The sequence below is a fragment of the Ctenocephalides felis genome, unplaced genomic scaffold, assembly GCF_003426905.1.
Source record: "Ctenocephalides felis isolate EL2017-DRISC unplaced genomic scaffold, ASM342690v1 CF-g0.4_SCAFFOLD_02754, whole genome shotgun sequence".
In the NCBI taxonomy this organism is placed as follows: Eukaryota; Metazoa; Arthropoda; class Insecta; order Siphonaptera; family Pulicidae; genus Ctenocephalides; species Ctenocephalides felis.
Genome location: NW_020538908.1, coordinates 139 through 13,462, shown reverse-complemented (window position 1 = coordinate 13,462; position 13,324 = coordinate 139). Strand labels below are relative to the sequence as shown.

Below are 13,324 nucleotides of genomic sequence, written 5' to 3'. Positions count from 1 at the left end.
GAACGGGTGCAGGGGTCAGCACCATGTGATCCCCCGAAGTGCAAACGCGAGCCGCCGGTACACCATGGAAACGGTGGATATATTAAATGCATCTTCAACCGCGTTGCCCACGCAAGGCTACCGCTATTCGATACCACAGATGGTCATCATTGCAATCGTCGCCAGTATCCTCAGCCTGTTGACGGTCATTGGCAATTGCATGGTGATGATATCGTTTTAAAATCGACAAACAGCTGCAGACGATCTCCAATTACTTTTTATTTTCGCTGGCTGTGGCGGACTTTGCGATTGGCCTGATATCGATGCCCCTGTTTACGATAACGACGATCCTGGGATATTGGCCGCTCGGTCCACACATATGCGATACGTGGCTGGCGCTAGACTACCTGGCGTCCAATGCCTCCGTCCTGAACCTGCTGATCATCAGCTTCGACCGTTACTTCTCGGTCACGCGCCCGTTAACGTATCGCGCGAAACGGACCACCGGACGGGCGGCGGTCATGATTGCAAGCGCGTGGGGCATCAGCTTGCTCCTCTGGCCCCCTTGGATCTACAGCTGGCCGTACATCGAGGGGGAGAGAACAGTGCCTAATACAGAATGTTACATTCAGTTCATTGAAACAAATCATTACATCACCTTCGGGACGGCGATCGCCGCGTTCTATGTGCCGGTCACTGTCATGTGTATATTATATTTTAAAATTTGGCGGGAGACGAAGAAACGGCAAAAGGATCTGCCAAACCTGCAAGCCGGCAAGAAAGATAGTTCGAAACGATCCAATTCCAGGTACATTATATACACAATTTATCGCAATATATATATACATGCACACGCACATACACCCAGATATATATATATATATATATATATATATATATATTATATTATATATATATATACCTATATACTTATTGCCTTTATGCAAATTCAAGTTTCTTCACTAACTATAAATACATGACTTTTACTTTACTTACTTTCAAAATTTGTTCATGTATTCAAATAGTTTTCATTGAACTTTTTGTAATTTCAAGTTTCTTACCAATTAATGAAAATTATTATATATTACTTGCACATATAACTTATGTCAAATAACGATTTTAATTTTAGAACTATCACTTTAATAGTATCACAATTTTACACAATCTTTGAAAAACTTGAATTGCTGTATATTGAATTTCTATTTTAATTAATTATTAGTAATTTTCGAAAAATTATTGAACGAATTTTATTTTTAAAACAACAATTTCAAACTTATCTGATTTTAAAAAAATACAAGAATCAGCAAACGCAGTTTAGTTGTAAGATATTTTAGCAATTGTTCTTAATGACATAGGAATGCCATACAGAATTAGTTGTCAGTTTCGGAAAAAATAGAACTTGTTACGTACACTTGCTGAAAGCGTCCACTAGTCGGGAAAAGATTATGTAATAAAATAATAAAATATAATAATAAATTATAAGTAGTAAAAAATGATTCAAAATCGATCATTATATTAAAACAGCGCAAAAAGAAATGCAGTTTCTTATAATTTCAACCTTATTATTATCGAGTATCGCCAATTCTCGACTTTTATTAACAAGAACGTGCCGGTCATATACTAAAATTGCTTCAGCTTCTTCCCGGCTGTAAACATGGCTATAAAATGATTTATTACATCTAAAAACGAATTTAATTAGAGACAATTTTCCACAACGACTATGTAAAGGTAAACTGTGCAAGATAATTAATTGATTAGTAAAATAATCCGCGGGTTGAAATAAGTGGTCGATGCAAATTCATTAATTAAAACTAATACAACTGACACAAATAGGAATTCAAACTTTTTATGTTTATTTAAATATCAATATATTTGTTTTAGCTAATTTCCAGGACTTTACAAATTATAAACTGAAGTGCAAAAACATAAACTAGAACAAATGCGGAAATGAACCCAGAGAGTTTATATCTTTTGTCGAAAAATACAATCGAAATTTTAAATTCACATTTCATTTATTAAATTTATCATTTAAATAGATATGAAACCGATTTCGGTTTTTTGTATTTTCGGTTTACCAAGTAATCAAAACCGGTTAAATTTTAAATTTATATAACCTTTTACTTTAATTTAAAATTCTAGATTTTAGACATTTGAAAAGTAGTTTCAATCTCAATTTTTAAAGCTTACGATATTTGAAACGTTTGATTTTTAAAGCATTTTATATTAAATTACGATTACGTATAATCATTTTCACGATAATTTTTTGAAATCTATATTTTGTTTATCATAAGTTTCTTTTGCAATATACTTTGAATAATAATTAAAAGTTAAAAAAACATTTAAATCTTGTAACTGTATACTTAGTCTCGCGTCATTAGAATCATTTTGAAACTTCAAGTAGTTTCAAAATAACTTTGAAGATGGAATACATTCCAATTAATAATTCTTTAGATATTTTTTGGTTCAATGCTTTATATTGTTCGATTGTTATGTACGTGCAAAAATCAAAATTCTGAATAAAAAAACTATTCAGATCAGAAATAAAATTCCATATATTTGTAAAATAACTCATCTCTTCCACATACATTGCATATCGTTGTTATTTGTGCATATACGTGCACAATAAATGCGAACCATGAACATCAACATGAAATTCCAAAGCCGAACAGGTTTCTCTATCAAGTAATTGAAAAGCTTTGGTTCTAACCGCAAGTTTTAATGACATATATGTTTACTTATTAGTTTCATAATGATATAGCTTATGTTTATCCTAATATTTATAAGTCTTCAGTGCACATGTGTATATACATACTTTTTCCTTCCATTGTAGCGATGAAGCGACGCATGTAAATCATACCGGGGAATGGGCGAGGCCGCGCAGCGAGTCGGCGGGCGACCCTGACGACGGCTGCGGGAACACGACCGACTCGGGAGGAACGTACGTCAAACGCACGGGGGTGAGTGCATACGCATTTATTAACACGTACCGAGGCGTAGATTCGATCGAATATCGATAATATTAAAAAATATATCTATTATCGGCGCTAACATCGTAATGTGTATGTTAAGATTAAGAGCAGTGCTTTTTTACTTTCAAATTGGTCAAAGTATTAACATAACAATAAGGTGACCATATTTTTTAATACAATCAAAATCAGTTTTTTAAAATGAATAGATTTTTATCATAATTACTGACTTTTAATAGGACTTTATTATTCCATTATGTGTTAATATAACTTATATCACATCTTATATTCTTTTATCTGTATTTTTTTCTTTTAAGCCTTGTATAAAATTCATTTTAATTTTCTTCATAATTAACTCATTGTTAGTAAAAAATAATCATTTGTATCAGGCAGTTATAAAGTTCGTTTTCATAATTTTTGCTAATTTTCGTAAAATTGAAAACGAAAGTTGGAAATTATTAACGTGACATGTTATTTAACGCTCCTATGAAATTTTGTATTCGGCAATTTTTTTATTCATAATGTATTGTTTCATATAAGCTCGTTGCATATATCATTTTCACATAATAGTTTGTCAATATCTCCCTTCCGCCTTTTTGTATTATAAACCATACAAAAAAGCGGAAGGGAGATATTTGACAACTTAATATTTGATGGGTAATTATAATTTATTATCAAGTAAGAGCGAAAATTCAATTTAACCTTAAATAAAAGCTTTAACTCTAGTACAAATATTGCTTTTAGAAAATCCGGGACACTATGTGGGAATCCGGGACTGCCCCGGCTAAACCGGGACGTATGGTCCTATTATTAAAGACAATTCTTCTGAAATACCTCCTAAATTTTAACGACATTTAACAAGCTTCCAACTTTATTTATTATGATTAAATTCACTAATGAAGCTAGGACTGTTTGTTCTGAGACTTGAAATCGCAAATAAAATTTCAGAGATATAATAACGTTTCAAAACCTTCTAATCTGAAAAAAGTGACGTAGTGTGTATTGTGCTATATTTTTTCTGCCACATTTTTCGGCGAATGAAAATACCATTTTGAAAGAGAGTTAGTTTTAGAAAATTATTTCAGAGATAAGGAAAAAGTGCAAAACAATTTCAGAGATAAGAAAAACTTATACATGGGTGAGGTAAAAAGAACTAACTGAACCCTTACCCCTGTAACAAACAATAAAAAATAGTAAATAAAAATAAATCAAATTCAAAAAAGCATTTTTTTGGATATAAGTTTAAAAAAATAGTCATTCCAACTCTGCTTATAAGATTATAAATTTTGTGAAAATAATAAATTCAAGGTTATATACCAGCTATTATTTCGTAAAACCTTAAATTAAAATTAAAACATTGGACCTGTATGCCTCCTGGCCGCCCCCATTTTACCCCGTCCAGGGATAAAAAGAACCAGGTGGCAAATTTTTGAAAAACAGCAAAAAATTTATTTCTGCAATTTCTACATATAATATATATATATATATATATATATATATACATATATATATATATATATATATATATATATTAGTCTTGAATTATAAGGCTAATGATTAAAATTATTATTATTCAGTAGTAATATTGAAAATTCAATTACAGTTAGCGTTATTTCTGTGGTACGCCTCATGCGGAGGAGTTCGCGAGTGGTGCGTAGCTTGGTGGCACTCAGGCAGAGAGGAATACTATGAACCAGATCCGGAAGAACCGTCAGATCCTGGATACGCGACTCCGGTCTCTATCGAGACGCCGTTGCAGAGCTCAGTGTCGAGATGCACTTCCCTGAATGTGATACGCGACCCATACATGACGACAACGGAAGGGCGAACCTCGCCGCTGCCGCCGACTTACCTCTCTCACGCCTCGTCGCCGCCAACTACTCAAGATTCGGTTTACACCATCCTGATCAGGCTCCCCGGGGACGCAGACAAAGACGGACAAGATCGCACGCCTTCCATTAAAATGATATCTGAAGATATACCTCTAGCTATAGCTCATAAAGCTTGTTCATTAAAAGTCGATATGCAATTAGATCCATTATCAAGGAGAGCTTCGCATGCCTCACACATGCGTATTCCGCTCAATGCGAAAATCATTCCGAAACAGTTAGCTGAGAAACCGGTTGCAATAAGCGCACAAGCTAGACAGCAGGCCAAAAAGAAGAAAAAAACGCAAGAGAAAAAACAAGAAACAAAAGCAGCGAAAACTCTTTCAGCCATATTATTATCATTCATCATTACATGGACACCTTATAATATATTAGTGTTGTTAAAACCATTAACGGCTTGTACCGGGTGCATACCTCAAGAACTTTGGGACTTTTTCTATGCATTGTGTTACATTAACTCGACTATAAATCCCATGTGTTATGCATTATGCAATGCTTCGTTTAGACGTACATACGTACGAATTCTCACGTGCAAGTGGCATAATCGAAATCGTGAAGCCATGACCAGAGGCGTTTACAATTAAAAAAAATTGTACAAATTATTTTTTATTGTATTTACTTTAATTATTAATAATCGTTCTCACATATATGTAAATATTTATACCAAGATTATCGTATTGTGTATCATGTACAATATAGTATTCGAGCAGTGCTAGATGTTAATTTGTATCGACGTTTACTGTATCAACTCGATTGGTGTTGTAGTCGCCATATAGGGGCTGTGTTAGAATATATTTCCGCAAAAATGTAAAAAATAACCGTAACTTCAAACTATTAATATTAAGAATCCAAACGAACGAAACCTTTCCAAATCCCCTTCCCATTGAATGCAAATGTGTTTCTCAAACAAATTGTACATATTGCGAATTATTAGTATTTGATACTCCAGCGTGCTCAACTCTCAACTTCAATCATTTCACAGAGGGACAACTACTTGATCGCTGCGACATAGTGTTCCCTTAATATAATGTGAATAAAAAGTTGATAATATTAAAGCATAACAATATGAATGTTTCTTATATACATATATACTTTTAATTATATTATAATTCAATGTAATTTTGTAGAAAAATACATATTATGTGGTAAATTGTTTTGTATCATTAACTATTTGGATATTTCATTATATAAAGTTGATTTTGCAGTTTTAAAAAACTTCTTTCTGAGAAAAACTTGGTCTTCAAATCACAAATCGCATTCCTCTATGTTAATAGTTAACGTGCCTCATCTTTATCTAAATAAGCTTACACCCATGCCTTCGACATAACCATCTTAACAAATCTGACTGTTCAATAATTCTACTTCTGAAACTAACAAACTTAGTTATATATTTCAATCGAAAACCGAAATCATAACTGTTGGATATCAAGCTGCCTGATATTTAACCTGAGAATATCCATCTAATCGAAAATTTTTACGGTGCCCATTTAATAGAATCAAATTATTGTTTTATGGTAAAATATATAGGATATTTCCAGTATTAGTATTATATACTATGTTAATAACATTTATTATAAAAGAAAAATCAATTATTTTTGCTGTTATTTTAAAATACAAAATTCAGGTACAGGATATACTTATACAGGACATACATATTCAAAAATCCATATTTACGTCAAATTCATTACTTAATCTTTTTGGCAAAAATTTATTCATAGCATATAACAACAACAACGGTATTTGTAAATTGATGTGAGGCTACATTGTTAACATCCCGTAGGGTAATTAATTTCCAGTGTAAGTTATAGTGATCGCAAAAAATCTAGAATAAAAATGTTTATATATTTTTACGTTTTCAAGATTTCAGAACATTTTGGCAAAAAATGGATGTATGTGTGTGTGTGCGAATACAAATTTTCGTTGATGATTTCGGGAACACGGTTCAACCGATTTGAATGATTCAAAAAACATACGACTTTTATTGACAAGGAGATTCAACATTTTACTTGTATTGACGAAATAAACAAATAATATTTTTTTGGAAGGCATGTCTATAGGTTTCGGAGATCGAGTAAAAGAAGTAAAAAAAGACGGTCAGAACTGATTATTAAACATATGCACATCAAATTATCAGATATTTTATAGAGATTTTGATAATAACTACAAAATTTGTTTGCATTTCTATGGGTTCCGTACTAATGATTAACCGTTAGACTACGACGCGGCGCTTACGCGCTTCGATAGTTCTTCTCCAATATATATAATTGATATATATATATATATATATATATATATATATACAGTGGTACCCCGACTTACGAGTGTTTCGAGATATGAATCGCTAAAGGAGCGATTCCTTGCTTAGACATATGAGCATTCAGCGTGTAAAAATTTTCTGGAAAAATGTTAATGGCAAATAAAAACATAAAAAAATTTGTCAGTTGTTACAATGACTTTACTACCATAGAAATATTTCGGCTGTTTTATGATTGTAAATTATTTTAGCTATTTAAATTTATTTAATATATTATATATTGATACAATTAATAATATTAATTGTATAGTAACGATTTACTCTCGCACATATTTCGAGAATTATTTTAACGTTTGTAATTTTAACTACACATTAATAGTGATTGTACAGTTATTATATATGTTAAGTTCGCGTTTGCTTTTTGTACATTCACAAAATATTTTTTACTTTTATAACCATGGGTATGAAGAAAAAGACCAAGTCTATTGAATTAAGGCGTGAAATTATTGAAAAATATAGGGATAGCGAGTGTAACACATCATAGATATTATGTATTGTGTTTAAACAGAAGTAGTTGTAAAGGGTATAACTTCCGCTAAGGGCCTTACAATAATTTAAAAGCAGCTTTCTGATCTCTAAAAGTTTGTGGACAAAATTCACCCCGAAAAAGTTGCAAGAGTTTGAGCATGAAATTTGTTTAACAAAGTACTTAACTCATTTCCGTCATATCATAAAAAACATAGAAAAAAACAATAATTAAATTAATAAATAGGTAATTTATTTTTAATATTCAAAAATCTTAGCAGAAACTACAGTACTGGTACAAATTAAGAGCTTTTCAATGCTTCATATACAAACTTCAAATAATCCATTCTTAAAAACCAAGCTTAAATAAATTATCTACTTCTATTTTTAGTATTCAATGCAAGATGATAAAATATCTTCGGACATTAAAATTACTTCCGTGGCTGATTGCTTCACAAATAATATTGAAATAAAAAGAAGAATTTGTTCGTTACTCACCTAGGTCTGACATTTGTACAATCATTGACAATTTGTTTGACATCAATTTTTCACTATATATTTTATTATGCAATATCATTAAATCATACATTATAATTAATTATTGAATTCTAATTATCAATATCTCTTAATTGCGTTTGATGCATTAGTTAAATTACTCTTAGAAAAAGCTGTCAAATTTTCTAGAAAGGCACCGGTCTAACTGCTATATCAACTTGACGTTAAAAATAATAAATTTGCGTTGGCCAACGTAGTGCTGCGCTCTGTTGCCACCAAATGGAACAAAAAGTTTTTAAATAAAATCTTAATATTTGAAGGCATGTTATTCGAAATTAACTTCAGATTGTGAGGTTCATATAATAGCAACATAAAAAAGTTTATAAAGTAAAGTGGCCTAGACAATGTAATAATATGGTAAAGTGGCTTTCAAAGCACTGTCAACCCCTCTATAATGCGGTAAAAATCCATATTACGCAGAGCTGAAATCGCAACAGCCCTCTAAAAACGCGGTTTCCGTTGAACAGGCGTTCCCCCGAAGTTTCTTAGTCGAAGGTAAATAATTACAACTAGTATTGATACAATTTTATAATACCTGAATTCAAGGCTTTGCTATACATTACAAATCTCAATAATAATAATTATTTTCTAATAATTATAAGAATTTAAAATTTAGCATTAAGTATGCAATATAATAATGTGAAATACGAAAAGACCCTGAAAAATATAGTATAAGCTAACGTAGTTGTTTCAAGATATTTCATTATCATTTACACAATGACCAAAGTATTTTCACATATTACCCCCTACAATAATAAGAATTGTACAAAAACACATTTTAAACGTATATAAATAATTTTATTTCAAGGATTCATGCATAGCATATATAAATAATTTTAAAATATATAATTTACCCCATACCTTTAACATACATTTTAATTAATATCTAAATAAAATTTATGTAAATATTCAATAATTTTAAATGATATAAAATCTAATCATCCGATATATATTTGAGGGCATGATTATTAATAATTAACAAGTATACAGTAAATATATTCATTTCGACATAGCATCTAATAATTTGCTTCTATATTTTTTACATTCTTCTTCGAGATGTGAAACACTATTGATCAATTGTTGATTGTGTTTCTCAAGATCATGCAAAGTTGTAAGAATCTGAGTTTCACGTTCTTTTCTCAGCATTCGTGATCTTCTAGATGCTTCGTTATTTTTATTTCTTAATTCTCTGTATTTAAAATCATCTTCAGTTTCTCCAGGAAAGAATTCCACTTTTATAGAAGACCCCGGAAGTTTAGGTGGGCGCCCTCTTTTCTCTTGCTTTTTCTTGGCTTTTAAAGTTGTTGACAGGTGCGACTCAATAGATAAGTTATGTCGATGTTTAGATTTTTTATTATTAGCCTTAATTGCACAAAAATTGTTAACTGGTACATGTTTAGTTGCATCACTTGAAACTGAGCTAATGCTTGTAGTATCGTTCTGCAATAAAAAAAATTATATAGTTAGAGATATATAGATTTAAATTTTATGTGATTTTCAATAGCATAATATTCATAATTATGTATGAAACAAATAAAGACAAAAAAATTAGCAGAATGAAATAAGAATTACTTACATCTATGTAGGAAAGCAGGTTGAAATCACTTTCCAATGACATGGCATTGTCGATGACATCAGGAGTGTTAACTAAACAATCTGAACTCTCCGGTACCAATTTTATATTCAACAAAGGTTTACTTGAATCAATTAAGGAAAATCTAGACAAAAGACAATTATCACTTGCTGTAATGGTTTCTAATTTATCACTTTCAAGTATGTCATTAGATATAAAGCTGAGATCAATAGACTGCTCCACAAACACTTCATCTGAGGGATTATTAAGGTCTGGAGATTCTAAATTTTCGATAGTAGTGTCGGATCTGTTATTTAATGAGTGAAAATTGTCCATTGGATCAACAACAGTGTAAGTGTCAAAGAATATATCACTTTCAGCTGGAGATAAAATTAAAGTTGGATTTGGAGATTCCTCGTTATTTTGTTCTGTTTCAAATTTATTCAGATAAAAACTTGCACTATCTAATTTATCATTAGGAATGATTTCGACATTTTGCATCTCGGATTCCCATGTTTTTGAATCATTTACTTGCCGAGACAAGTCCATTTCTTCTATATCATTGTTTATGAATGTTGGTGATAAAACATTGTTATTTTCATTATCATGTGATATGCTGTATATGTGCTGATCAAAATCATATATTATATCGTCCTTGGGAATACTTTTATGTTCGAAAATAGCTGTGGTTGGTTGACTCGTGGACAGTTCTGTTGAAGATCTAGGATCTTGTAATGTCTGCAAATTTGTGAAATGATCTATGCAAAACATGTGTTGCACATCTGTAAATAATTTCAACATTATGAGTTTATATATAACATAATTATACTTCATTTTGTATAATATCAGCAATAGAAAAAAATTTATACCTAAATTTGAGGAAAGTAATTCTTCATCTAAGCAAGAAGTTGTCCACTCCTTGCACCATGGGTTCAGATCGATTGGTTCCTCTGATAAATCTTTCTTGAGGAACATTTCTGTATCTGTCAGAACTAAATAACTTGATTGATCTTTTGTCAATTGATTTCTTACTTCGCCATCCTGTCAAAAACATAATACATTTAAATATATTATTAACTGTATATTATGAATATAATTTTTATCTTTTATTAATTTAATATCTATTTACCCTGGATGCAACCTGAATTGGTTCGCATTGATACTTTTCTTGTATATCCATTATTGAATTTTTTGCCACATTTGTGGCCTGCACGTTCAGCATATCTTCGTTTGTCAATACTAAACATAAATTGTTCTTTAAATTTGTCTTCATTCGTTTGCTCTCGAGAGGTGACTTCTTCATATCTGAGCCACTTTGAGCTTGTTGGGTAGAAGACGAGTGCCATTTTGTTTTCGACTGTAAATTTAAAAGTCTAATGTTGAAACATTTTCATATATTTCATATAATTCAAAAACAGAATCATAATTCAAATATGAGTATATTAAAATTTGATTTATCAAAGAGCTACTTTCATCGAAAAACAAACAAAAATAAAATACATCATATGCATCATTGTTTCACAATTAGATAAACCAAACATCCATTACATACAGGAACAAAATGTATGTAAGGTTAATACTGAGTAAATAAATCAAATAAGTTATATATAATTCTATTTACCTTATCATAGAATTAAAAAATTATATTAAAATTACAAATAATTTAAAATTATCATCAACACTTACAACAAATTCCTGTGTACTCTTGTTAAAAATGGTGCTAACTGGTCTACTTTTGTGATTTATGTTGCTCGCAAAGAAAATTGTAATCGATATACCTTATCGACCGCAAGAATGTCTAAAAAAATAAAATTTACATTGTATTCCAACATGCATATTTCAATTGTCCAATTTGTTTTAATGAAGACATTATATAATATAATAAAATGCAGATATAATTCTACATTGAATTCTGTGAGCTGTGACTGTGAGTCACAATCATGTAGATAACAAAATGCGATGAAATTTATAGAAAATATAAATTAATATAAAAAGATAATTATTAATTATTGGAAAACAATAACATAAAATTAATATACTATTGTAATATATAATATAACATACTTAAGACTGTTTTTTGCAATAAAAACAACTTCTAAACAGCTGAGTCATCCGATGACATATCATCTACGAGAACGTATTTAATATAAAATATATAACTTACCTGTTTATTTCAGCGCAAAAAATATATATTCAGAATAAAATATGCAGCACAGAAATATACACATAAATATAAAATACTTTATATAGTAATAAAATCGGTTAATAAAACAATCGCTCTATTTGCAAAACGTTACTTTCTTCCCGATGTATGAATTCTTATTGCGCAATATTGTGAAATATTTCATGAGCAAAAATGTTAAAGGTGCGATTACAATAAGCAGTTTTGTAATATATGTATTGGAAGTTAAAGTAAAATGTTTTATCGAAAGTTTTTATCGATAATTTTGATACCTGTAGCTATATTTTCAGTTAGTCAAATATTTGCTTTAGCTCCCAAAACAAATTTTACTTATTCTATTTAAATATAAATTTAAAATTCTAATATTATTCTTTTGCATCACAATTCGATGAATTGTTGAATTCGATGCTGTACATTTGCTAGTTCAAATACTTAAAATTATATTAAAAATATAATTATTTGCACATGACTGCTGAAATTACTCATCGACACATATATTTTTAAACCTTTTTATAATTATTCAATGAGCATCTACTGCTATTTTTTTCAGCGTAATCTTCAATTTATTTTATTATAAAAGAAAGTTGTTTATTTCTTCTAATATTTTTAAAATTCTAGTATTTTAAAAACATTAAAATTCAATTAGAACAAAAATATTTTTGTATTTATTATTCCTTAATATTCAAAATAAGATTACATACTCAATATTACATATGGGTCAGGTGCTTCTTGGGAAACAAATGAGCCAAAATAGCGTAAAGCTTATTGATAACATTCATCATATGATGGAAAAATCAATAAACGAGAAGAAATATAATTTCATAGTTTAATGATGTAAATCTAATGAGATAAAAAAAAATCTAAAAAAAATAATTAAAAGATCCAATGTTAATACATCCAAAGTTGTAGTACATGACACAGAAAACAAAAGGTTTAAAAGTAACTAGGTGTAAGTGGCATTCTGGCTTGAGAAAAGTTATCTAAATTTTTGGATATGTGTTGATAATTGACTTAATCCATAAAAATTAAGTTTTACAAAAATACAACATATTTAGCACTTATCTGCTAATTACATTACCAATTTTAGCGTCAAATTATTCAGAAAGAGTTGAAAAGTCGAAAAAATATAATTAGCAAGTCCAATTTTCTGGCAATTACAAAAATTTCTCTTTCGGGAAAAGTAAATATTGGGGTTGATAATTTTGTAGATTATATGCAATACAATAAATAATACATTGTTAAATTTAACTTTATACAATCATATTTTTTATATAAAACAACCTTTTTTGAAAAATATTTTATAAATACGAAGTGCATTATGAATTATATATACATATATACATACAGAATACAATCTTCAACAAATAAAAAATCGATGACTAAACAAGTACATAATAAGTA

The 13,324-nt window shown here is 29.9% G+C and overlaps 2 protein-coding genes across 2 annotated transcripts; one reads left to right on the top strand and one right to left on the bottom strand.

The window, feature by feature from the left end:
• The first annotated feature begins 64 nt into the window (after nt 1–64).
• LOC113381263 (muscarinic acetylcholine receptor DM1-like) lies at nt 65–5,418 on the top strand. The gene is given in 4 exon segments (XM_026620225.1): nt 65–214; nt 216–787; nt 2,810–2,936; nt 4,549–5,418. Coding segments are annotated over 4 exon segments (1,719 nt in total).
• Nucleotides 5,419–9,036: 3,618 nt separating this feature from the next.
• On the bottom strand, nt 9,037–12,089 carry LOC113381262. The gene is made up of 6 exons (XM_026620224.1): nt 11,906–12,089; nt 11,428–11,539; nt 10,871–11,098; nt 10,611–10,782; nt 9,745–10,523; nt 9,037–9,608 (listed from the first exon to the last, which is right to left on the bottom strand). The coding sequence occupies exons 3-6, from the start codon at nt 11,042–11,044 to the stop codon at nt 9,168–9,170; spliced, it is 1,566 nt and encodes a 521-aa protein (XP_026476009.1). The 5' UTR covers nt 11,045–11,098; nt 11,428–11,539; nt 11,906–12,089; the 3' UTR covers nt 9,037–9,167.
• Nucleotides 12,090–13,324: the final 1,235 nt, after the last annotated feature.